The sequence below is a fragment of the Bos indicus x Bos taurus genome, chromosome 14 (genome assembly GCF_003369695.1).
Source record: "Bos indicus x Bos taurus breed Angus x Brahman F1 hybrid chromosome 14, Bos_hybrid_MaternalHap_v2.0, whole genome shotgun sequence".
Classification (NCBI taxonomy): domain Eukaryota; kingdom Metazoa; phylum Chordata; class Mammalia; order Artiodactyla; family Bovidae; genus Bos; species Bos indicus x Bos taurus.
Window position 1 is genome coordinate 60,967,610 of NC_040089.1, and position 27,060 is coordinate 60,994,669.

The 27,060-nt window shown below is 35.6% G+C and overlaps 1 protein-coding gene across 41 annotated transcripts in view; it reads right to left on the reverse strand.

Moving 5' to 3' along the window:
* RIMS2 (regulating synaptic membrane exocytosis 2) overlaps window positions 1-27,060 on the reverse strand; it is a 603,774-nt gene that overhangs the window by 307,243 nt on the left and 269,471 nt on the right. For all 41 annotated transcript variants that reach the window (XM_027561367.1, XM_027561351.1, XM_027561359.1 and 38 more), the window contains one exon: window positions 13,730-14,655. In XM_027561367.1, coding sequence (XP_027417168.1) covers window positions 13,730-14,655 — 926 coding nt within the window. The remainder of the gene's footprint in view (window positions 1-13,729; window positions 14,656-27,060) is intronic.

Here is a 27,060-nt window from a genome sequence, read left to right on the forward strand (position 1 = left end):
CGTCTGTCTATTTCCATAAACCAAATACTTTCACTTAAGCCAATTTTGACCTACCAATACTAAGTCATTGAATGTGGGAAGAGATGCAAACAATTGGCTTTCACAAGTTGGTACCAAACAACTCCAGCACTTTATTTCTGGACAGGTGGCTTTTTTTTTTTTTTTTCCCAGTTTTGCACTATTATAACCCTTACAATAAATACTTTTGGCAGGCATAATTGGCTCTCTATCCAACAATCACTTTCTGTCCCCTTAGAACTGGGAACTTAAGCCAATCTTGATAATTTCAGCACTACTGTCAATGATTAACTGGGAACTGCGTGAGTAACAATTATGGCCCCAAAACATATGAAGTATACAGAGAAGGCTTCTAGAAAAATTTCCCTCAGTTTCCAAAGGTTATTTGAGTACAGAATGCTTAAAATTGTTATACCCCTCTCATAAAAACAAGGGGACAATACTCAGAACAAAATCTTATTGGATGTTTTTGAATATCATCCATATGAACCTCTCAGAACTGCACTCACTCCTCAAACTGCCCCAAGTGTTGCATATTCAGTGCTCATGGCAGAGTCCTTTATGTAAGAAGTTATGGTCCCTCCCCAGGGGGCAGCTATGTGGAGCCCTCCTGGCTCCTGCCTCAACTAGGTCATCCTTACAGATCTACACCCGCTTCAAACTCCAGTGGGTTTGGAGAAGGTTTACCTGCTCAGAGTTTAATTTCTCTTCCATTATCTTCCTGCCCTTATATCCTCACAGGTATTGTTACTAATTTATCAAGTTCTAACAGTGGTACCGACTGCCAGTGCAGGAGACATGGGTTCAATCTGTGTGTTGGGAAGATTCCTTGAAGCAGGACATGGTGTAGTATTCTTGCCTGGGAAATCCCACGGACAGAGGAACCTGGTGGGCTACAGCCCATGGGATCACAATGAGTCGGACACGACTTAGCAACCAAACAACAACGACAGTGGTCACTATAGCAGTCCCCAGTGGACAGATCTGGCCTCTGGAAGAACTAAGATTCCTTGGCCTGTGGGATTAAGAACTGTCATTATAAGCCTACTGGAAGTCTCTGAAAACACCCTCCCTAACTGGTAAAGATTAAATAAAAAATAAGGATGTAAGATGATTCACCCTTATTTTTTAACACATTAAGTTCCAATTTTATTTCATTTTGTATTTTATTAAAGTATAATTGACTTGCAATACTGTATGAATTTTAGGTGTACAACTTAGGGATTCAATATTTTTATACATTACAAAATGATCAACACAGTAAGTCTAGTTACCATCTGTTGCCATACAAAAAATTATTACAGCTTTTTTTACTTTATTCCACATAGCACTCTATGAAGAAGAAAATTATGTAGTTGAACCCTGCCTGAATTCCAGATTCACAAAATCATGAAAACAGGCAGGGAGGAACTTCTGGCTTAGTGGCTTGAAGTGTCAACTAGTTCCCTCACAAAAGTTCAAGTAGAAGCCAGGATGAAATTGTCAAAAACAACAAATGCATGGCTATGGAAATCAAAGGCTCGTTAAAAAATTGAAAAAAATGCTACAGTTCCAGATAATAACAGAAGCCTTCTCGCCTAGGGCTGCCCCCACAGCCCCCTTCCGGTATAGTATATTTGCCCAGGTGGTCCAGTCGTAAAGAATCCGCAGGTCAATGCAGGAGACGCAAGAGACAGTGTTACGACCTCTGGGTCAGGAAGATCCACTGGCAACCCACTTCAGTATTTGTGCCTGGAGAATCCCATGGACAGAGGAGTCTGGAAGGCTACAGTCCATGGAGTCTCAGAGTCAAACCCAAATGAGCACGCATACACACAAAGGATCAGTAGCTTTAGCAGTGTAAGGCTGGCTGGGAAAGTCAGCAGCTTTGTTACCAGCAGCTTTGCACCTTGATTTGGGGTGGGATAAAAAGTCGTGGCTCTGTCTGCTAAAAGTAGTAAACCCAATAGGAAACAACAAGAGAACCAGCAGCTTTATTAGGTTAAGACTGCAGTCGTATATAATGTGAATGGCAGATAGGGAGACCCTGGAAATAAGACAATCACAGAAAAAAGCTTGATAAAATTCACACATATCACACTGATAAGGAAATTATACCATGTTCTGGGTAGATCTGGAGAGATTCTAGTAGAAAGCAAAATTCAAGCAAGTGACTTGAAAACTGGCTGAACTCTGAATATGTCCCCATACACACACACACAGATTGATTAGCAGAGAGTGAAAGCCTTAAAAGCTGACTATATTGAGCAAAATTTCTGTTCAAATCTCTAGCTGACAATTAGACTATGCAGACACAGGAGTGACCAAAAAGAAGGTAAAACTATTATCACCAGAAAAAAATTCAATGACATACAAAGCACTCAAAGAGGGGGAGAGATTTTGTCAACCAGGAATTCTATATCCAAAGAAATTATTCTGCAAAAATAAAGGTGAAATTTTAAAAATTTCCCAGATTAAAACAAAAGCAAAATAGTCATATGCCTTTTATGCCACAGGATCCAAGTACCTAGCTTAGTGGCTGGAAGTGGTTCCTTAAATTTGCTGAATCAAGCAAATAAAAAGATAATTTGTGGAATTTAGAAAGAGGGTAACAATAACCCTGTGTACGAGACAGCAAAAGAGACACTGATGTATAGAACAGTCTTATGGACTCTGTGGGAGAGGGAGAGGGTGGGAAGATTTGGGAGAATGGCATTGAAACATGTAAAATATCATGTATGAAACAAGATGCCAGTCCAGGTTCGATGCACGATACTGGATGCTTGGGGCTAGTGCACTGGGACGACCCAGAGGGAGGGTATGGGGAGGGAGGAGGGAGGAGGGTTCAGGATGGGGAACACAGGTATACCTGTGGTGGATTCATTTTGATATTTGGCAAAACTAATACAATTATGTAAAGTTTAAAAATAAAATTAAATTAAAATTAAAAAAAAAAAAAAAAAGATGTTCACAACCCAGATAATCACGATGGTGTGATCACTGACCTAGAGCCAGACATCCAGGAATGTGAAGTCAAGTGGGCCTTAGGAAGCATCATTATGAACAAAGCTAATGGAAGTGATGGAATTCCAGCGGAGCTATTTCAAATCCTAAAAGATGATGCTGTGAAAGTGCTGCACTCAATATGTCAGCAAATTTGGAAAACTCAGCAGTGGCCACAGGACTGGAAAAGGTCAGTTTTCATTCCAATCCCAAAGAAAGGCAATGCCAAAGAATGCTCAAACTACTGCACAATTGCACTCATTCCACACGCGAATAAAATAATGCTCAAAATTCTCCAAGCCAGGCTTCAGCAATACGTGAACTGTGAATTTCCAGATGTTCAAGCTGGTTTTTTAAAAGGCAGAGGAACCAGAGATCAAATTGGCAACATCTACTGGATCATGGAAAAAGCAAGAGAGTTCCAGAAAAACATCTATTTCTGCTTTATTGACTATGCCAAAGCCTTTGACTGTGTGGATCACAATAAACTGTGGAAAATTCTGAAAGAGATGGGAATACCAGACCACCTGACCTGCCTCTTGAGAAATCTGTATGCAGGTCAGGAAGTAAAAGTTAGAACTGGACATGGAACAACAGACTGGTTCCAAATAGGAAAAGGAGTATGTCAAGGCTGTATACTGTCACCCTGCTTATTTAACTTATATGCAGAGTACATCATGAGAAACCCTGGGCTGGAAGAAGCACAAGCTGGAATCAAGATTGCCAGGAGAAATATCAAAAACCTCAGATATGCAAATAACACCACCCTTTTGGCAGAAAGTGAAGAGGAACTAAAGAGCCTCTTGATAAAAATGAAAGTGGAGAGTGAAAAAGTTGGCTTAAAGCTCAACATTCAGAAAACTAAGGTCATGGCATCTGGTCCCATCACTTCATGGCAAATAGATGGGGAAACAGTGGAAACAGTGGATGGTTTTATTTTGGGGGGCTCCAAAATCACTGCAGATGGTGATTGCAGCCATGAAATTAAAAGATGCTTACTCCTTGGAAGGAAAGTTGTGACCAACCTAGACAGCATATTAAGAAGCAGAGACATTACTTTGTCAATAAAGATCCATCCAGTCAAGGCTATGGTTTTTCCAGTAGTCATGTGTGGATGTTAGAGCTGGACTATAAAGAAAGCTGAGTGCCAAAGAACTTATGCTTTTGAACTGTGGTACTGGAGAAGACTCTGGAGAGTCCCTTGGACTGCAAGAAGATCCAACCAGTCCATCCTAAAGATCAGTCTTGGGTGTTCATTGGAAGGACTGATGCTGAAGCTGAAACTCCAATACTTTGGTCACCTGATGCGAAGAACTGACTCATTGGAAAAGACCCTGATGCTGGGAAAGATTGAGGGCAGGAGGAGAAGGAGATGACAGAGGATGAGATAATTGGATGGCATCACCAACTCAATGGACATGAGTTTGAGTAAACTCCAGGAGTTGGTGATGTACAGGGAGGCCTGGCATGCTGCGGTTCACAGGGTCGCTAAGAGTCGGACATGACTGAGTGACTGGACTGAACTGAACTGAACTGAATAACATTACTCCTTTGAGAAAATACATAAAGTTTACAATTAGAAACACTTATTTCCTGTTTCCTCAGTAAAATTTAGAGACTCAGGCCCCTTTCATTATCTCAAAGAATAAGATACAAGGCACAAATTTCAGGTCAAAACCTAGATATCCTTAATAAAAAAGCAAAGCGAAATGGTCCCACGGAAAATTACTTTTTTCTTTAAAAAACTCTCAACATATATAGAATAGGATATGCTGAAATAAAGTGGCTTTTACAATCATCTGTAAGAAACTCGACTGAACTGCTGACTCTTTCGACACTGTGTGCACATTCACACATGCACACACATATTTCTGAATATGTTTATTTTGTAAAATATAATCATATCTAAAATGCATTTGGTTTGAAGAGACTGAAATATATTCCATTCATATTCATTTATTCTAAACTTAGAGTTTTAGCAGCCTTGTATTCTCTGTTTTCTTTTTTGATGCTTTTCATCTTACATATCATAACATACATATCACCGTATATATCACAACTTGTTCTTATCATTTTGGTCATTCATTAACGTTCACAATTTTCATACATCTTACTATTTAATTCAACAATCTATTCCATGAATTAATTAAGATAAATATATATTTCAAGATTTGAACAAAAGTATCAGGAGCATCTTAGATTCCTATGTAATGAAACTTTTCCTTATATTTCATTAGATCCTCTGCTGAAAAAAACAACAGTCTTGTACTCTAGGATTCCATGCTGATTGTGTCAGGCTCACTTTATTTGCTCCTGAAAGAGATCTTAATCACACTAAGCTTTACAAAAAGAGACAGAGAATCAGTACAAGGAAGAATGGGGTTAAGAATGGCAATAATTTGAGCTGTCATTTTGCTCTGAAACACAGCTACCCATATCCCAAATAATTTCTCAAGAAGCCCTTCTTATAGATAAATCCTCCAAAGGAAAACAGACAGCTTCAAGCACACACTAACAAAAACAGAAGCCAATCCAATGTACAATTTTCTTAGATGAGTCAGTTAGCATAAATGCAGTCATTTGGATCACAAGTTCTTACACCTGTTCCACAAAGCTGCAATTCTAGGGTGATAAAACAACGCTTTCATAGTTCATGTTTCATACTCTAATACTCTAAATCATTGCTATTTAATATATTTTGGTTTAATGATATAAAGAATGAATGAATGAATCTACTGTATACTTCTTAAAATACTGAAATAGATGCAACTTTTCTGCTATTTCAACCCTTTGTAAGTCAAGCAAAATTGGTTTGTACAGCATTTGTAACACCATTAGGGTATTTGCTCTGATATCTTCTTACCAGTTAAGAGCAATGTCTTTTCCAAAATTGTGTATTTTTCTGTCCATTGAATGAATTTCATTATTAAAATTTTAAAGCCATACTAAATAGAAATATCTAGGCACTATCTACTATATTCTAGTTCAATTTAACAGAGACTTCATTATAAATTAAATGTTACCCTTTACTATTTACCAAACTAATTTCAACAACTAGTCAATAATTTAATTTGCTGTTAATTTTTCATTCAACTAGCTAAACACCCTCTCAAATATCCCACAAACTGAAATTTGAAGAAAATTTTCCCTTAATATATATACCTGACATATTTCTTGGATACTAAGTTTTCCATTAAACATAATCCTTTTTTTTAGGCAAATGTTCAATACACTGTTTTATCCAAAATTAACAAGAAAATATTTTTACAACTAGAAGGAATTACTATCTTAAACATTTTACATGTTGCAATTTATCAAGAAACAAAAACTCTCCTTTATCCTAGTTGTAAATCTACCTTCTGTCTAGTCACTTCACAAATTAACTTTGAGTCAGTTTAGCCTCTTAAACAGCTTATATTTATGTTACATAATTTCAAGTCAGAAATCACCTTCATAATATGTATTTGCAACTTGATTTATCAGCTCATAAAAAGTATACTTTTAGAAAAGACAATGAAACAATTGTGCAATGCTGCACAATATAACAGAATAATTATATACCTATATCTTTGATGTGATTGATTTTTTAAAATTCTGTAGTGAAGTTCTAAGACTCATGTTACAATTGGAATAATTACTTAGCATAAAATTATTTTACCAGTAGATTGAGTGAATATAAAACAAAGTAATAAATCTAAAAAATTTTACTTGTGAAAGTGTTAGTAATAAACACCTAACTGAAGATTTTTAAATCTCCCCATTACTAGACCTTATTAAAAAGAAAAATTTAGTTCACATAGTTAACAATTCCCTTCATGTTTAATTAGTCTCAAATACCATAAGTCAAGATTTTCCTCAAGTTTCTAATGTATATTGCCTATCATTTCAATAGTCTCTTTTCTTTATAAAGACATACAGTAAATTAATTACTTAAAAATTGCAAGAAACTTGAGATGATATAGGGGGATAAATTTCACAATGGATACTGACATCTAAACTCAGATATAAATACATAAAGTTGGTATCTTTGGGGGTTTGCCTTTAATATTTTAAAACACCTATTTCTATCTGGAGGTTTGCAGTCTGTCTTCCCTTCCTCCTATTCTGGTCTGTTCTGTAAATTACCCCACCTTCATATCTACATACACTCTCTCCCAAAAATAAATAAAAGGAAGCAGTTGTGTCACCTTAAAGATTCTAACGACATCAGATATTTCACAATTTATTGCTCAGGAAACTGCCATACGCATTTTTCTTGCATTTACTAACCCAGTCTCTCAAGAATTTACACAGAAGCAAGAGACCTACAACAGTCAAACAAAATCAGTCAGATCAGGACCTGGAAGACAGAGGAAACTAAAACTCTCCACAATTGATCTTAGATAAAAGATCAAACTGCACGTCTTCTCTGCAACTGGACAAATGGTTGACAACATGTAATTTAAAAAAAAGCAAATCCCATACCCACCAAGTGGCTGACCCATAAACTGGAGAACAATAATACCAAAGAAGTTCTCCTACTGTTGTGAAGGTTTGGAAAACCACTTCAGGCTTCCCACCTGGGGACCCGACAAAGGGACTGGGAATCTTCAGGGAATCTGACCTTGAAGCCCAGAGGGATTTGATTACAACACTTCCACAGGACTGGGGGATACAGGGACTCCAGTCGTGGAGGGCACAAACAAAAGCTTGTGCACACCAAGTCTTAGAGAAAAGGAGCAGTGACTCCACAGGAAACTGAGCCAAAACTACCTGCTAGTGTGGGAGGGTCGCCTGTGGTGGCGTGGGCCAGCAGGGGATTGCTGCAGGGATGAGAGGACTGCCAGCAACTGTCTAGAAAGGTCCCTTTTGGTGTAAACACCCTTGGAGATTGCCATTAACCTGACCATAGAGCCCAGGGCTGGCTTGCCTCAGGACATAAAACTACCAAGGAGGGAGCACAACTCCACCCATCAGCAGGTAATTAGATTAAAGCTTTACTGAGCAAGGCCCTGCCCACCAGAGTAGAACCCAGTTTTCCCCACCACCAGTCCCTCCCATCAGGAAGCTTACACAAGCCTCTTAGACTCCTTCATCAGAGGGCAGACAGAAGAAGCAAAAAGAACCACAATCCCACAGTGAATAAAATGAAACCACATTACAGAAAGTTAATTGGGATGAAAGCAGAAAGTTATGACCCAAATGAAGGGACAAGATAAAACCCCAGAAAAACAACTAAATGAAATGGAGACAGGCAACCTTCCAAGACATTACTTTAGCGACAAAGATCTATACAGTCAAAGCTATGGTTTTTCCAGTAGTCATGTATGGATGTTAGAGTTGGACCATAAAGAAAGCTGAGCACAAAGAAGTGATACTTTTGAGCTGTGGTACTGGAGAAGACTCTGGAGAGTCCCTTGGACTGCAAGAAGATCCAACCAGTCCATCCTAAAGGAGATCAGTCCTGGGTGTTCATTGGAAGGACTGATGCTGAAGCTGAAACTCCAATACTTTGGCCACCTGATGCGAAGAACTGACTCATTAGTAAAAAATCCTGATGCTGGGAAAGACTGAAAACAGTAGGAGAAGGTGACAGAGATAGTTGGATGGCATGACCAACTCAATGGACATGAGTTTAAGCAAGCTCCAGGAGTTCGTGATGGACAGGAAAGCTTGGCGTGCTACAGTCCATGGAATCGCAAAGAGTCAGACACAACTGAGTGACTAAACTGAATTGAGTCAACCTTCCAGAAAAAGAATTCAGAATAATGATAGTGAACATGATTCAGGATCTTGGAAAAAGAATGGAGGCAAAGATTGAGAAGATACAAGAAATGTTTACCAAAGATCTACAAGAACTAAAGAAGAAACAGTGATGAATACTACACTAGAAGGAATCCACAGCAGAATAACCAAGGGAGAAGCACAGATAAATGACCTGGGAGACAGAATGGTAGAAATCACTGCCTCAGAACAGAATATAGAAAAAAGAATGAAAAGACATGGAGACAGCCTGAGAGACCTCTGGAACAGCATTAAATGCATGAATATTTGAATTATAGGAGTCCCAGAAGGAGAAGAGAGAGAGAAAGGACCTGAGAAAACATTTGAAGAGTTAGCTGAAAACTTTAGTAAAATAGGAAAGGAAATAATCAACCAAGTCCAGGAAGCACAGATTCCCAGGTAGGATAAACCCAAGGAAGAGTCTACCAAGACACACAGTAATCAAACTGATAAAAATTAAAGACAGAGATAAAATATTAAAAGCAACAAGGGAAAAAAGACAAATAACATACAAGGGAACTCCCATCAGGCTATCAGCTGATTTCTCAACAGAAACTCTATAAGCCAGAAGGGAATGGCATGACATATGTAAAGTGATGAAAGAGAAAAACCTATAACCAAGAATATTCTACCCAGTAAGACTCTCTTTCAGATCTGATGGTGAAATCAAAAGCTTTCCAGACAAGCAAAAGCTAAAGGAAATCAGCATCACCAAACCAGCTTTACAATAAATGCTAAAGGAACTTCTCTAGGCAGAAAAGAAGAGAAGGAAAAGCTCTACCTACAGAAAATAAACCCAAAACAATTAAGAGAACAGTAACAGGATCACATATATTGATAATTACCTTAAAGGCAAATAGGTTCGATGCACCAATCAAAAGACATAGACTGGCTGAGGAAATAAAAAAGTGTGCATCTATGCACTTCCACTTATCACAGCACTCTGCTTGACCCCTCAAATTGTATGTAATTATTTTGTTTGTTTTGTTAGGTTAATCACATTTCCATTATGGCTTGCAATTGTAATTATATTTTTGTCTTGTTACTGATTATGAAAACTGATAAACGTCCTTTATTATTAAACATTTTAATATTATATTATAACATTAAGATTAAAATATATCAAATAAGAAAATGTATTATGCCCACAATACATCAATTAGCCACTGAACACTATTCTTAGACCTTTTTCCAGGTAAGTCTGGTAGAAGAGATGGGAGAGGCAGGAAATACTATGATAAGTGAGTCACAAAATCCTAATAAAAAAGTAGCTTTAAAACATTCTTGGCCATGATCCACAGTAAAAATATATATTTTACACTGTGAGCCTAAAGAACACATGCAACACTAAAATAATACTTTACAGATGTGCAATTCACTTTGATATTTTCTACTCTGTCTTATTCTGGTTTCCCCTTTTTTTTTTAATACCAGTCATGACTCTCTCAATGGATTCTGAAAGGAAGAAGGGAAGGAGAATAACAGGAAGGCCTAGGGATGGAGGATATCCCACAAGGAATAACTAGCAATGTCTGGAGATACTTTGGGTTGTCACATTTGGGTATGGGAATGCTGCTAGCCTCATTGACACTTTTTCCAAAAATAATAAAAAAAGGCTAATGAAGAAAAGTCAAGATACAACACAGTTCAGTCTTTCCCATATTATTCTAGTTTCTCAACAGCTACAATTTCTCCTCATATTGGAGATAATGTCAAATGGGAAAAGGTTATTTTATTTAATTTCCTCCTCCAAAGCTGAATTAAATTATGATTGCCCACTGGAAGAACATGTTGGCAGAAATCATACTCTGAAACAAATTATTAAGATGAGAAAGACTATCTAAAAGTGGTCTACTACTTCAAGTTAGGAGAAAAAAGTGATGTGAATGAGTATAGTTTCTTCTCATGCTTAAGCAGTATTACATAGGATTTTAGTTTAACTCATACATAGCTTTATATTTATGTGAGATATTTATAAGTGTATACTTCAAAATCCTGAAACAAAGCATAAGCCCTTAGAAGAATATTACATATAAAAAGCTTTCAAGAATTGGACCGGTGCATTTGTTTTGCTTTTTCCATCTATGTGGTAAAAGTAAAGGCACTGAGTTAGCAAAAAATAATATAAATAAATAACAAAATCTAAACCAAACTACTATAGATAACAAAACTTATTTTTCTTAGGTATTGTGATACATTCAGGCAAATATGGAATGTGACCAAAATAATGATAATTAGATATACCTTAGGAAGTAATATATTTTCTGGGAAATAAATTTTCTATATGATCTATGATAAAATTAAGATCTACAACTTCTCTATATAGACTTTCATATTTTCATAAACACAATTTTCCTATCATTTATCACTTAAATGCAACTTCTATGAAATAAGGCTTTAACTTGATTTTTTTCACTGTATATTCATTTTCCCCAAGAGATAACATACCTTCACCTTCAGTTTGTAATGCATTCTGCATCTCTCATTTGTTTTTTTATTTTGTTTGTTTCTTTTTTTTTTAATTGGAGGCTAATTACTTTACAATATTGTGGTGGTTTTTGCCATACATTCACATGCCAACCCTGGCATAAGGATTATTTTGAGCTGAAGATAATTGAGAAGAAGCAGATATAAGGAAAGTTCCCTGTCCTCCCCACATAGGCCTAAAAGCAGGACATAAATTCGTAAAGCTGTTCCCCTCTGCCCTCTATACCAGAAAGGACATTATTTCATTACTCTGTATCAGCCCAGAGATGGCTCCAGAAGAATATGCGTAATAAAGTTTACTAGCTAGCCCTTATCTTCCACTGGATTCCCCCTCCAAATTTACCTTCCCACAATTGGCAGCTCTAGAAACTCAAGAAGTCTCTTGCCTTTCTTCTGTCATCTCTTTAAAAACTGTATTGTTCTTTGTTAAGATGCTATATGAACCTAAATTCTAAACACTTCTTTGAGTTTCTTATAGCTGAGTGAGCATATGTATGCAAAATGCGCATGATGATTAATAAACTTGTTTTTCTCTTATTAATCTTTTATCAGCCTAATTCACACAAGAAACTAAAACACACAGATGGAAACAAAATGAGCTGTTTTTTTTCTCCTCTACAACTTTCAGATTGACTTTAGAAATAGGATACTCCAGGCAACCAACTGGGTTATGACTAGAATGTTACTACCCCCAACAATTGTTTGGAAAGAACATGCATCTTTATAGTATTTAGACTTCCCAATAAGGAACATAAAATGAATCTCTACTCACATCTTCTTTTATGGTGCTCAGTGAAGTTGAATAGCTTCCTTCATGTAGGCCTCTCATATTTCTTATTAGTTATTTTAAAATCACATTTTCTGTTTTCAGATCAGATTGGAAACCACCTTTCATTTATATTTCTAAGTAACTATTTTAAGTAATTGTAAGTAATTATGTTAAGCAATTTAAGTAATTATTTTACCATCTAAGTGGCTCAGATGGTAAAGAATCTGCCTGCAAAGCAGGAGACCTGGGTTCGATTCCTGGGTCGGGAAGATCACCTACAGAAGGGCATGGCAACCCACTCCAGTATTCTTGCCTGGAAATTTGCATGGACAGAGCAGCCTGGTGGGCTGCAGTCCATGGAATCACAAAGAGTCGGACCCGACTGAGTAGCTAACACTTTCTTTCACTTTCTTTAGAACAAATTTCAGAAAGATTGAAAAGTCAAAATTTTTTAAAAAATGAAATAATAAAAATATGAGGAGTATACAGTTAAATATTTAACTGATTTGGTGATAAATAAAGAGTTTCTAGGGATAAAAGGACGGAAAAAAATCATGAAATATGCAGTTAGCTATACTAAATTCAGTATTTCCAAATGACCAAAGAAAATTACTAGCTCAACATCAAAATGGGAAATATATTTGGAATATATGACAGCTAAATGAGTAAAATTCTAACCATTTAAAAATATCTCATCAATCAACAAGAGCAAAACCAATTAACATGCAATAGGATCTCGGGCAGAAGCAATAAAAGGAAAGAACAGACAATTCATAGAACAATATAGCAAAACATTCATCTTCACAATCAAAATAAAATGACAAAAAGATAGTATTTTTTGAGGTCTATTCAAATGGCAAAAATTTGGAGCATTAAGACTGAAAACTCAAGCACATCTGACGGAACAGAGTGTTATAATCTTTCTGCAGAGCAGGCTGCTAATCTGAATTAAAAGCTTAAAAGATTCAAAGCACAAATAGGTATCCGTGAAATACTCAGAAAACAGGCAAAAAATTATGTACAAAGGTAGCCATTATAATATCATTTACACTAGCAATTGGAAGCAGCTGCAACGACATCAAGTAGATGAATAATTAGTTTGTGGTTCTTCCTTATGATAGAACACTAATGCAGTCATTTAAAGCATTTCTGAAGAACATCTGAAGGCTTAGAGAAAAGCTAATGATACACGATCAACTGAAAAAAATCAGAATAGAAAATTATATAGTATGATACCAATTTTGTAAATATGCAAAATATATATGAACTGGAAGAGGGAATACAACAAAATGTTAGCAACAGCTATATCTGGCAGAAAGGACTAAGGATAGCTTGTATTTAATTCTTTATACTGAGCAATTTTTCAGATGTTCTGTAATAAACATACTGTTCCTTTTAAAAGGAAACACAAAAGATGTTATTTTTACAACTATAGCTAACAGGCATTTTAAAATTTGCCATCAAGTGATGCAAGAACATTTTCAGAAACAAAAACTAATTTCAAAAAATCAGTAGACTTTTCTTCTATGAAAATTAATTACCAAAGAAATTCACTTTTTATAACTTCAAATTTTATTCACATAATTAGCACCATTAAAGAACTTAAAAACAAAGGTTGTAATACCTATTAAGGGACTACTCAGAAATACAGCCTAAAAGAAAAACTCTTATTAATTACAGGCAAATGTATGATTAGAATATAGTGCTTACCTTTTTCACTCACACTCTCACTTTCAATCTCAACATCATCGCAACTGGTATATTCAGGTGTAGAAGCTAATTCCTCCTCTGAACTGCTCAATGAAACCTGGCGCATTTTACCTCCTTTCTTTGATTTATGAGGCTTTGGTGGTGGAGGTCTCACTGACTCTGACTGGTCAGAACTGAGAGAATCATTCCTTAACATTGTTTCCATTTTTTCCCGTTTCGTTTTCCTTACAGCAGAACTAGGATCTAGGTGGTGTTGTTTCCTTAGTGAGTCAGTACGTCTCACGTCTGGTCTATCAATGGGTATTGGACTCCTCCGGGGGGTAGGAGGACTATGGTTTGTGGTCCTTTGTGGATAAGAACTTGGTCCCTGAGCCTCTCGAGTTCTTTCCATTGAATAAGATCGCTGATTTTCCATGGCAGCTCTACGTTCAGATATAGACCTTTGCCTTGATGGTCGTTCCATCCTTAGCATAGAAATCCTGGAGTCTTCCAATTCAGCATTTGCCAAAGAAACATCACTGTGCCTTCTCTCATGCCTGGCTCGTGACACTTCAGCATGGATACGCATTTGTTCTTCATAGGGCTGTGGCTTGACTGGATAACGGGCCAAATTCGGATCACTTCGATAGCGCGCCTGGTATTCCTCCTCTCTCCTCTGTCTTTCATATTCATCTCTACTCTCCACATCCTCGTCATCTACAATATATTCTTTGGAATGTCTATGACTTCTCCTGTTGGAGTCCCTATAATTTATATGATCAGACTCTTCATAAAACTGAGGTTCAGGTTGAGACCTCCTATCAGCATAATCTGATGGAGATCTAGGCATTGCGCTGTCCGAAGTAGCATACTGTGAATATTCTTCTCTTTCTTCCCTTTGGTCGTATCTTCTGTTCTGATCTCTGGACACTGATGGACTTCTTTTCCTAAATAACCAAAGAAAAAGAATGATAAGAAGAGCAGAATTTAAGCAATTTCACATTTTACTGATTCACTGGAAGGTTGGATGGATAAATTCAAATAGTTCTTTTGCTTCTTTTTTTTTTTTTTTTAATTTTGAAGTCATGCCATAACAAAAGTTTTACTGATACTCATTTTATTCAGTTCAAATAGGAAATTTAAAAGGTACTTTTAATATGCTTCTTCAATGGCATACCCTGTATGGAATATATATATGCCCACAAATCAAATAATCAACATTTCATCTTGCTGCTACAAAATAGCCTTTATTCTAACTTTTTTGCTTGGCTCAATACCCTTATGCTATCTCCCAATTGTTATTCAGAAGCTTAGAAAAATTTCATCTTCTTTTCTCTCTATTCCTGATACTTTGATTTCATAGTTACTTGGAAACATGATGAAGCTAAACTGATTGATCTTTAGTTGTTTGGTCAATAGTCTAGTCAACATTTTTTTACTAAAAAGTTGACTCTTAAAAGTCATTTTTCACTCATTATCTGCCTAGATCATGCTAGTACTGGTTCATCTAAATCTTCATCTTATCATTATATTTCCAACCCTTTACTGCCTTAACTTGAGATAAGCAGTGTAAATAAATACCAACTATGATAATTTATTCATTTCAAAAAGAAATCAGAAAGATTTGCTACGTTCATTCCATCTTCATTAAATTAAGGCTGGCTCCATGACACTTCTGTCTTCTGTATCTATATGTCCTTAGAGCCTCAGAGAAACAGTTGTTCATTCAGTTTTCAACCTGCCCCTCTAACGCCATTCAAGCTGGTAGACCTTGCAATCACACAAATAACTCTTTGTCAACAAAATGTTCATACTGTCCTCTTCTCTGGCACAAACTCAAATAACAGCAATCACTAGACATGAGAAGCAACGGAACTGGAATCGTGAAGATGTCAGGAAAGGTTTAGAATAACTGTTATAGAGATTTTGCCAGGACGCATGAAAGGGTGGGGTCAGTTGCAGTTAAAGACGACAAAGATTAGAGAGCTCAGTTGAGAATTTCTTAGATAATATTTTTTGATCCAAAAGAAAGAGCAGAGAAAGGATACATGTGGAATGACTCAACGTAACAAAATTATCATTCTCGTCTAAAAATCTCTTTTCTATCACCAACCCCCCATATCAGGAATGCAGTCTGTCAATGTATCAGTTAGAGTCTGTTAATAAAAACAAAAGTCACTCTAGGTTTTCCAGAGAGTCAGGGTTTCAATATAGAAATCAAAACTACACAATTGCTGATCCTGCTAACTAATGAAGGTCAGAGACATTAATGTTGTTCTCAGCCTGGAGAACCAAGGACAGGAAACGGCTCTTAGGAAACTTCAGTGAATTCCAAAAGTCTTCAGGAATTTGCCACCAATTATCTCAGCTGATTACCACATTAGGGTAGTCAACTAACAGAAGCTTAATCCAGGAGCCACTAAAACTTTCACATCTGGCCATCTGCCTGCCAGCAACTCTGCTTGACAATAATGGTTTCTATCATCTCTTCTACCTTTCAAACCTCATACATGTGCATTGCTAGGGTTGACTCTAACCTAGAACCATAAAGGGAAAAGTACTATAGTAAATGAAGGAGCTGGCCTGTTGCCTTAAATGTTTTATGGTTAAGCAAGTGTATGTACTTAAAAAAAAAAAAAAAAAAGGACATTCGCTTACATATTTACATATAAAACATTTAGGACTTAATCACAAATCTTTTAGGTTTGTGATTTACATAACACCAGACTCCAATAGTTTAAAATATACAATCAAAACAGAGCACTCAAATTATACAGCATTAACTTACGTAATATCCTATTTATGTGTCTATTCTGCATAATTCATTTTCTTTTTGTCATTATTTTTATACATATGAATAAAGAAAAAATATTCTAGAATGGGAGCAATGTATCATGAAAAGAACACTGGAGTTAAGGGATCTGGGTTTCTTAGTCCTATTTTACTATTAACCAGTTACTCGAACCTTTACAGACATTTAATCTTTGAGCATGTACTTTAAAGTGAGAGATACAGATTATACACATTAACTCAAATATTATTTTAACAAGTATGTATTAGATAAAAACTTAATGCCATGTAGTATAATATAAATTAGGAATACAGAAATGATTAGATGACCCTTTGTTACAAGAAGCTGAGTGATTCTAAAATCCTCTTCCATTTCTTAAGATTATGATCTTATATCAGTACCACAACTTCATCAAGTTAATATGCCTAAATGAAAGTTTAAAGCATTGCAAAAAATAATGATAGTCTTATCAAGATGTAATTAACTTACTAGTGCCAATTTTTAAAATATTCACATCTCATTATCTAGCTACTTATCTACTTACTACACTACAAATATATATACTGAGATAAATGAAAATTTCTCTAGGGAACTCTAAAGAATAAGCAATTAAATAAGCTCTTTCTCAAACTGACCATCTGACCTCCATTAAATGCAGACTTTATGGAATTCAAATACATTTCAGTGTTTAAATAACAAATTGTTCCAACCTAAGTTAATAAATATATCTGTCTCTAAAAATAAGAAAGAATTTTTAAAGTTTCATTTAAAGAGTGCTTAACTAAGTTTTAATTTTATTACAATTAAATGTGTATTGAATAGAAATTTATGTTTCCCCAGCACAAAATACTATTCATTCCATTCATAATTACTTAATTAGCATTCAGTACTGATCATATTTCCCCAGCATACTACTCATTCTACTTTAAATTACCTAATTTTAAGTACTATCCACTAAACCTTAAATTTTAACATACTTTTATATCTCCATTATTTGTTCAATCACTCAATAAATATTTATTTAGTGCTGACTATGGGCCAGTTATGATGCTGGTTGCTGGAAATACAACAGAGAAAAGGCACATAATGTGTCTGCCCTCAAGAAGTTCTTTCTAAGTGGGGAAGACAGTCAGCACACAAACACATTAAGCTAAATTCATATAGTAAGAAGACCTATGGAAGAAAATTGGAACAAGGTAAAATTACAAAAGTGACTGAGGGAAGCGTTCAAGAAAGACAGTCTTTCTAAAAAAGTACATTTGAACTAAGACCTGAATAACATAGTTACACTATGTCTAGCCCGTTCATGTAAAACATAGCTTTGCTGGAAATGTCTTGGGGATTCATTTAGTTGCTACTCTTTCCCGTTGTTTTTTTTTAACTCAAAGCTGTTTTATGAAATATAAATGTACTGAATTCTTCACTGTTATTTTATTAAATCAAGGATTTTCCAGGATAGTTCATCTCTAGATTCCATCTAAAATCAGGCCACTAAGCCTTTTTCACATGCTCCTCCCTTTCAAAAAATTTCAGGCTTCCAAACTGAGTAAATTGGAATTTATTATACTTGGTAAATACCTCATTATATTTTGTCTCATCTCAGTTGAAAGTCAAAAGAAAAAGAAGCAGACTAAATCAGAATGAATGGACATTGGTTTTACAATATTATCAAAATACTTTCATGCCTAAGATTACTAATACAAATTAATCTCTCAAATGTGGGATTTAAGACTATAAGTAAATGAAGTAAAAAGTTGCAGAAAATGTTCACAGAAAATTGGATATTCTGAAGGAAAATAAACTTAGTGATGGTCTTTATCCTTACTGCACTCCTCTAGGTAATCTTACCCATTTCTATCCAGAAATATCTATAATACTGCTTAAATGTTATATTTCAAGAAGACAGGCTCCGTGGATCTAAGGAGGGTGGCACATAATAGGTGCTCAATCTGCTGAATGAAAGAACTGATTGAATACTTGTCTCTTAGGTTATCTCTGCTTTTCATGGCTTGCTCTCTTCTTCAGTACACAAACCCACTGATATGCTAAAACAGTCTAGTTCTTCTCTTTCCCCTACTACTCCCAAGGCAGTAATTATATGTTAATTATTGTATGTTCATTTTGCTTTTGTTGTTGGACTTCAGACTATTGTCTATAAAATGACTTCTTTGGCAAAAATGTATTTTGAGTGCCAATCCCTTTAGAATTAAACATTTAGAACAAGATCTCTTTGGAAATGAGGAATTTCTAGTAATATATTTAACATCATTATGGTTATTATGGGACAGAGACAGGAAGGGAAAAGGAATACTTTATTCCCTTGAGGAGTTAACTTAAATTTCTGAAAGTAAGAAGGGTATAAAGTGAATACAGTGAAACTTTATAATCCAGGAAATATAGATTCTGTTTATTGATAAGAATACTTATTCATTACAGAATTCAATTCTAAAAGAAAGTATATTATTAAGTAGACCTTGCTGCTGCTGCTGCTAAGTCACTTAGCCAGCTATTTAAGTGCTTTTTAAAAATCATACCTTAGGAAAACTAAATTCAATATTAAAGCCAACAATTACTTTGTTCTAGAGATTATGAAATTTGCCTGAAGCATGTGAATCACACTGTGGATGTTGATTTTTCATACTATTTAAGTAAAACTTGAACATTGGTCATGATTTCTGAAATTGGGCTGACTATTGTCAGTTACTTAACATGGAATTGGGTTGTTAAAAATATGCTTTGAGGTAGAGTACCTGAGAGTATTAAAGCCATGCTAGAAGCAGGGCAAGATACTCTAAGAATATTCTTACCAAACAATGAATCTGCTATCAGATATTCCAAAATATTCAAATACTCTGTCAAACAATTTTTACCAATTATATCATTAGAATTATTTCATATATACTTTCTTTAAATTAAAATTGCTGTATTTCTCAGACACTATATTTTTTCAGGGACTGAAGAAAATCCATGAAAATGTAACTACTGTACCTCTAAACTCTGCCTTCACTACTGGCCTTTGTAAGCCGGCCTTAGCATTTATTATTATCAGGTGGCAAACACTGAATAGGAAAAAGAATATAGTGGTAACTTGTACACTTCTCTAGACAATCATAAAGCATTTAACAGTATTTAACCCATAAATTTTAATTCAGAAGAAAGCAACAATTCATCTAAGATGTTATATTTCACTTATTCCTTCAAAGGCCCTGAGAAATTAAAAGGCACAATCCAGTATTATGACTTTTTTAGAATAAAATGTATTTGTGACATCATGCAGTGTTTTAATTTTTACTACTATGCATCAATCTCTATTTTTAATATATAACAATATCAATATCTATTTATATTACTCTGTATTTACCTAATATCTGTTCATCTTACTTCTCTTAACTGAAACTTAAGTTGATACAATTACTTTCTCTTTCACCATATTATAGTGGTCTTAATTAGAACTTGGAGAAGGAAATGGTAACCCACTCCAGTATTCTTACAGAAAATTCCATGGATAGACGAGCCTGGTGGGCTACAGTCCACAGAGTGGCAAAGAGCCAGACATGACCGAGCACACAAGCAATTTAACTGTAACTAGTTTATAGAAAATCATGTGCAGAAATACCTTAAATCTACTTTAATCAGCAGCATTCTTTGTCAACTGCTTTTAATTTTTGTCATCTGAACTAACGAGTCAATCTATCTCTAAATATTCGAGCTATACATTCACACCTGATACTTCATTATAAATGTTAGGCATAATAGTTTGAGCAAGAAACTCTAATTAGTCTCTTTAAAATTCCATGTCTAAAAATCATATTGACTAATAGTAAAACTCCAAATAAAAAGATTTTTCCTCAAATAAAGCCACTTTTAAGAATATCCCAAAGGTAGCTCAATTTATATACTGTATATTAATTCATGATGCTTTTAACATTAGTTTCTATTTTAATATTTATACCCTTTAGCATCCTATGTGGTTTGTGTTACTATACTACCTACAATACTTACTATATATAAATCATGAAGTGGCTGAAAATGTAATCCAGTAAACATTTGAAAACATTTATAAGAACAGTGAAAGATTATACAAAAAACTTAACCTTTAATATTTATAAATTTTTAATTCTGAAAACCTATGGAATTTTTAAGAATCATAGTGACATTGAGAGAAGAATGAAGAACTTGAAGTTACTAATTTCTCTAAATGTAAATCTGTATTATTACAATTAATACTACCTATATGAAAATCTCTTACCCATGTTTTTAGTAGAGATTACTGAATAATTATCACTATATTAGCATAAGAATAGAAATTATATTTGAAGAGTCAATAATCTGAAAAAGTCTCCAACTTTAGAAGCTAAATACAGCATGATAATGCTAAAATAAATTGAAATGATACTTCCTTAATTGAACTACACAATGCTAACCATATAGTTTAAACATAACACTGTAATAAAATTCCAAAATTTGAAGCTGGTAAGGCACATTAAATCAAGGATTTAACAGATGCATACAATCCTGTAAAACATAAAATATGTAGGTTCTATCCCTATAATTCCTACAAAAAAGGAATTTTAACAAATCAAACAATTTATATTCATCATAAAACAAGAAAAAAATCAATCTTTTTTTAGGGTTCACAGTATACAACACATTTTTTATAGTTTTACCTTTCGCTCAACCAATGCACATCTGTCGAGCATGAAGCATCATGTTGACAAAAATACATCAACACTGTTCCAGGGAGTGCTTTCATTTAATCCTTCTAGCTCGGGCAAAATCATTGGAGCCATCCTTAATCAGATGATTTGAAAGTCTCTATTTGCTTACAATCATTATATTTCAAAACTCAATTACTAAAAAGTTACACATAAAACAAAACTCATTTGCGGATGGAGTCATAAAATCCTCTAGTGATAGGCCTGTTAAGAAAAAGGTTATTCTTTAATGTCGTTACTATGTGGCTGTATATAGCTCAGGTCAAGTAAGAATGTACTCTGTAAGAAGGATTATGGTACTTAGCTGATTAGTGCCTCACAATACTGAAAACTAAATGCATCCTACATCCAAGGCATTTCTGGGCACTATACTGAAAACAGACAGATTCAAAAATCATAAACCATGTTCTCCTATATGAGTTACAGTATTTCTAAAATAACAGGATTCACTGTGTTTGCCATTGATGTCTACCACACTGCTGTCACGATAAAATGTAGAGGGGTAGTAAAAGATGGTGATGGTTTAACAGGACTACTCTGTCATTTCTTTTCAATTATTCAGTAAGAAGTTTCTTAATCTTCATGAAAAGAGAGTGCTCCCCTAAAGGCGTAATGAAAGAGGAAGTAGCAGTTTCTATAAAAAATTAATTTAAAAAATGTGCTCCATGAGCTAAGAATTTGGTTAGACACTCAGTTTAAATCAAGCTTTGCTCACTTTTATCACTTCAGTGCCTCTATTTAGTCATTCAAAAAACTAAAAAAAAAAAAAAAGATAACACCATGGATTTCTTTCTACCAAAAGCCAAATACCTAGATGTTAATATTATCCTTTTGAGAATTATATTTAAGTGATTCCAAATAAACATATAAAACTGAGAAAAAGTCAGCATTTGTAGAGTAGGGAGTGTGTTGTGTTTTCGTCTCCAGTATTTTAAGTTTAAATGAGGGTTTAGGAATATGTCATAACACTGCAGGGGAGGGGAGGAGTAGAGACAGACAAAGTCATTTTTACCCCCAAGATTCCTAATGAAGATTTGTAGGTTATCAAACAGAAAGGAAATAAAAATTCAAGTTAATTCATTTTCACAGGAATATAAACCAATAATAAAATTCAACCACTTAGACCCCACAGTTCATATCAAACTGAAAAACAATTCCACACAATACTTGATTCTTCCAAGCAGTTAATTCCAGAAGATTTCAGAAACAACATCACAGCTGATGGATATAGCAAACTCTCTTCTTTCCTTTTCCTTCCATTCACTTTTAACCCCTCAGTGATCTCTTGGCAGTATTTTCCCAACTGCAACGCACAGTCTGCTGCCCTTCTTCTCTCTCCTATCAACCCTGCTTCTCTCGTTTGTCCATCTCAGACTGTCATTTGTATCATTTCTAACATCACTGCTGCTTTCCTTTACTCTCTAAAGAATGTTCCAGGTCTCCAATTTCTTCTTCCCCACCCTTTGACAGTGATACTGTCTTTTTTAACTCTTTACTTCGACTGTTTTTTCTCAGTTATTCCCTAGGTAAGTACCTATACATTCAAATTTATGAAAGTCCAATTTGGGGTTTAAACAGTTTTCATGGGACTATTACAATTTTAGTATCCATTGACCACTTCAGAAGTACAAAATAAGAAGACGACTCTATGAATTAGATACCAGCTTAATTTTATTTTATCCATAACAATATTTTCAACTTATATTTGAGAAATGAAGACCTTGTATGTAAATCTCTAGAAAATGATGCACAAATGATGCTACCTAATAGTTACATATTTGGGCCATGCCCCACTCCAGCTATCTTTCCATATTACCATATCAAAAATACATGATGACTAAGCACCATTCTATACTAGAAGATAATTTAAACCAGTAGTAATTTTCTCTTCAAGAAAATTAGAGATACCAAGGGAACATTTCATGCAAAGATGGGCTCAATAAAGGAGAGAAATGGTAGGGACCTAACAGAAGCAAAAGATACTAAGAAGAGGTGGCAAGAATACACAGAAGAACTATACAAAAAAGATCTTCATGACCCAGATAATCACGATGGTGTGTGATCACTCACCTAGAGCCAGATATCCTGGAATGTGAAGTCAAGAGGGCCTTAGGAAGCATCACTATGAACAAAGCTACTGGAAGTGATGGAACTCCAGTTGAGCTATTTCAAATCCTAAAAGATGATGCTGTGAAAGTGATCCACTCAATATGCCAGGAAATCTGGAAAACTCAGCAGTGGCCACAGGACTGGAAAAGGTCAGTTTTCATTCCAATCCCAAAGAAAGGCAATGCCAAAGAATGCTCAAACTACTGCACAATTGCACTCATCCCACACACGAGAAAAGTAATGACCAAAATTCTCCAAGCCAGGATTCAACAGTACATGAACTGTGCAATTCCAGATGTTCAAGCTGGATTAAGAAAAGGCAGAGGAACCAGAGATCACATTGCCAACATCCGCTGGATCGTCAAAAAAGCAAGAGAGTTCCAGAAAAAAATCTACTTTTGCTTTATTGACTACAACAAAGCCTTTGACTGTGTGGATCACAATAAACTGTGGAAAATTCTTAAAGAGATGGGAATACCAGACCACCTGACCTGCCTCTTAAGAAATCTGTATGCAGGTCAAGAAGCAACAGTTAGACATGGAATAATGGACTGGTTCCAAAATGGGAAAGGAGTACGTCAAGGCTGTATACTGTCACCCTGCCTATTTAACTTATATGCAGAGTACATCATGTGAAATGTTGGGCTGGATGAAGCACAAGCTGGAATCAAGATTGCTGGGAGAAATATCAATAGCCTCAGATACGCAAATGACACCCCCCTTATGGCAGAAAGTGAAGAAGAACTAAAGAGCCTCTTGATGAAAGTGAAAGAGGAGAGTGAAAAAGTTGGCTTAAAACTCAACATTCAGAAAACTATGGCATCCAGTCCCATCACTGCATGGCAAATAGATGGGGAAACAGTGGAAACAGTGACAGACTTTATTTTCTTGGGCTCCAAAATCACTGCAGATGGTGACTGCAGCCATGAAATTATAGATGCTTCCTCCTTGGAAGAAAAGCTATGACCAACCTAGACAGCATATTAAAAAGCAGAGACATTACTTTGCCAACAAAGGTCTGTCTAGTCAAAGTTATGGTTTTTCCAGTAGTCATGTATGGATGTGAGAGTTGGACTATAAAGAAAGCTGAGCACCGAAGAATTGATACTTTTGAACCGTGGTGTTGGAGGAGACGCTTGAGAGTCCCTTGGACTGCAAGGAGATCCAACCAGTTGATCCTAAAGGAAATCAGTCCTGAATATTCATTGGAAGGACTGATGCTGAAGCTGAAACTCCAATACTGAACTGAACTGAAGATGCTCTATCTACGTCTATGGCAGCCTTAAAACAATCTGACAATAAATAAAGATTCATTGGAATCAATATAAAGAAGTACAATGAGCAAGATAGGAAAAATAGAAAATTTTAAAAAGAATAAATAAGTTAACCCACCAACTACCTTCCATAATCACAGAAAGTCTCTAGAGTTACTTCATTTTATTTTTTACTGATATTTATATTCTTTTAATGCTACTGTCCCTTTATTGAACTTCAACTATTGGTTTTATATACTTGTTCTCTCCCCCTATTTCTATTTGCTCCAAAGGGACAAAAGATTTTTGGTTAGGGCCTGTAATTACACCTAGACAAAAAAGAGAAATATCTTCCTATAAAATGAAACAAACATATCTAGAAGTATACATCAAATTCAAAAAGAAATGCTGTTTATCTGCAAATCAATCATATGTATAATTGATTTTCATCTTAAATGCTTAATTCCTTACTGAGAAAAAAACCATACAGTGTTTTAAAATATGGAAAATTCAGATAAGTGGAAGAACGGCATTTTCTGTTTCCATTAAGGGTAATTCTTTCCTTCCAGCTGTTCACCCAATCCATGAGGAAATTCTGCTAGATCTACTTTCTGAATATATTCAGAATCCAAACACTTCTCACCAGCTCCACGAGTACAAGCCTGGTTTCACCAGTATTTCTCATGTGAATTACTGGAAAACTTCCTGAGTGGTCTCCCTACTTCTACAATATCCCTTCAGCTCTCTCTTAGCACAGCAGCAATAATGTACCTCATATCATATCATTAACATGCTTAAAACCCTTCAACAACTTCCCATTTTGCTTACCATGCCTAGAGGATCCAGCACCCATTGCTCCTTGTCCTCCTCCCCAGCTGCTTGCCCCGGCTCACTCAGATCCAGCCATGCTGGCTTCCCTGTACATTTTCACTTAAGATCATTGCTCTGCCTAAAATGCTGTTTCTCCAGAAATCAGCGGAGACATCTAGTCTTCTAGTCAGTAAAAAGCTTCTTTTAATTCTTCTCTCATATCTCACTTTCTCAGAGTGAAACCTGGTCTCAAGAAGGCTTCCCCTGGTCACCCTGTTGAATACTTCAATCTCCATCTCTACCCCTCACCTTCCAAATCCCAATCCCTTTAACCTGCTTTACTTTTTAACCTTTTTCATAACATATCTCACCTTCTTATTATGATATTTTAAAATATTTTTATTGGAGTCTAGCTGATTTACAATGTTGTGTTAGTTTCAGGTGTATATCTCAAAGGGAATCAATTATACATATATCTACTCTTTAGATTCTTTTCCCTTATAGGCCATTATAGTGTATTGACCTATACAGTGTTATACAGTAGGTTATACAGTGTTATACAGTAGGTTCTAATTATTAATAGCTATCTATTCTATATATAGTAATGTATATACATCAATCACAATCTTCCAATTTATCCCTCCTGCCCTCTTATCCCCAGTAACCATAAATTTGTCCTTGATATATTTTTTGTTTATCATGTTTACTGTTTGTTTCCTCTTGCGTAAGTTTCACAGGCATGGAGCACCATTTTGGTTACTTTGTTGTCGTTGTTGTTCAGTAATTTAGTTGTGTCCAACTCTTTGCAACCCCATGTATTGCAGGCCAGGCTTCCCTGTCTTTCACTATCTCCTGGACTTTGCTCAAACCCATGTCCATTGAGTCAATGGACATCCAAAGGATGCCATCCAACCATCTCATCCTCTGAGGCCCACTTCTCCTTTTACCTTCAATCTTGCCCAGCATCAGGGCTTTTTCCAATGAGTGAGCTCTTCACAACAGGTGGCCAAAGTATTGCAGCTTCAGCTTTAGCAACAGTCCTTCCAATGAATATTCAGGGTTGATTTCCTCTAGGATTCACTAGTTTGATCTCCCTGCTGTCCAAGAGACTCTCAAGAGTCTTCTCCAGCACCACAAGTCGAAAGCATCAATTCTTTGGCACTCAGCCTTCTTTATGGTCCAACTCTCACATCTGTACATGACTACTGGAAAAACATAGCTTTAACTATATGGACCTTTGTCAGCAAAGTGATGTCTCTGCTTTTTAATATGTTATCTAGATTTATCACAGCTTTTCTTCCAAGGAAGAAGCATCTTTTAATTTCATGACTGCAGTCACCATCTGCAGTGATTTTGGAGCCCAAGAAAATAAAGTCTGTCATTGTTTCCACTGTTTCCCCATCTATTTGCCATGAAGTGATGGGACCAGATGTCATGATCTTAGTTTTTTCAATGTTGAGTTTTAAGCCAGCTTTTTCTACTCTCCTCTTTCACCTTCGTCAAGAGGTCTCTTCACTTTCTGCCATTATGGTGGTGTTATCTGCATATCTGAGGTTATAGATAATTCTTCTGGCAACCTTGATTCCAGCTTGTGCTTCATCCAGCCCAGCATTTCACATGATGTACTTGCATATAAATCAAATAAGCAGGGTGACAAAATACAGCCTTGACGTA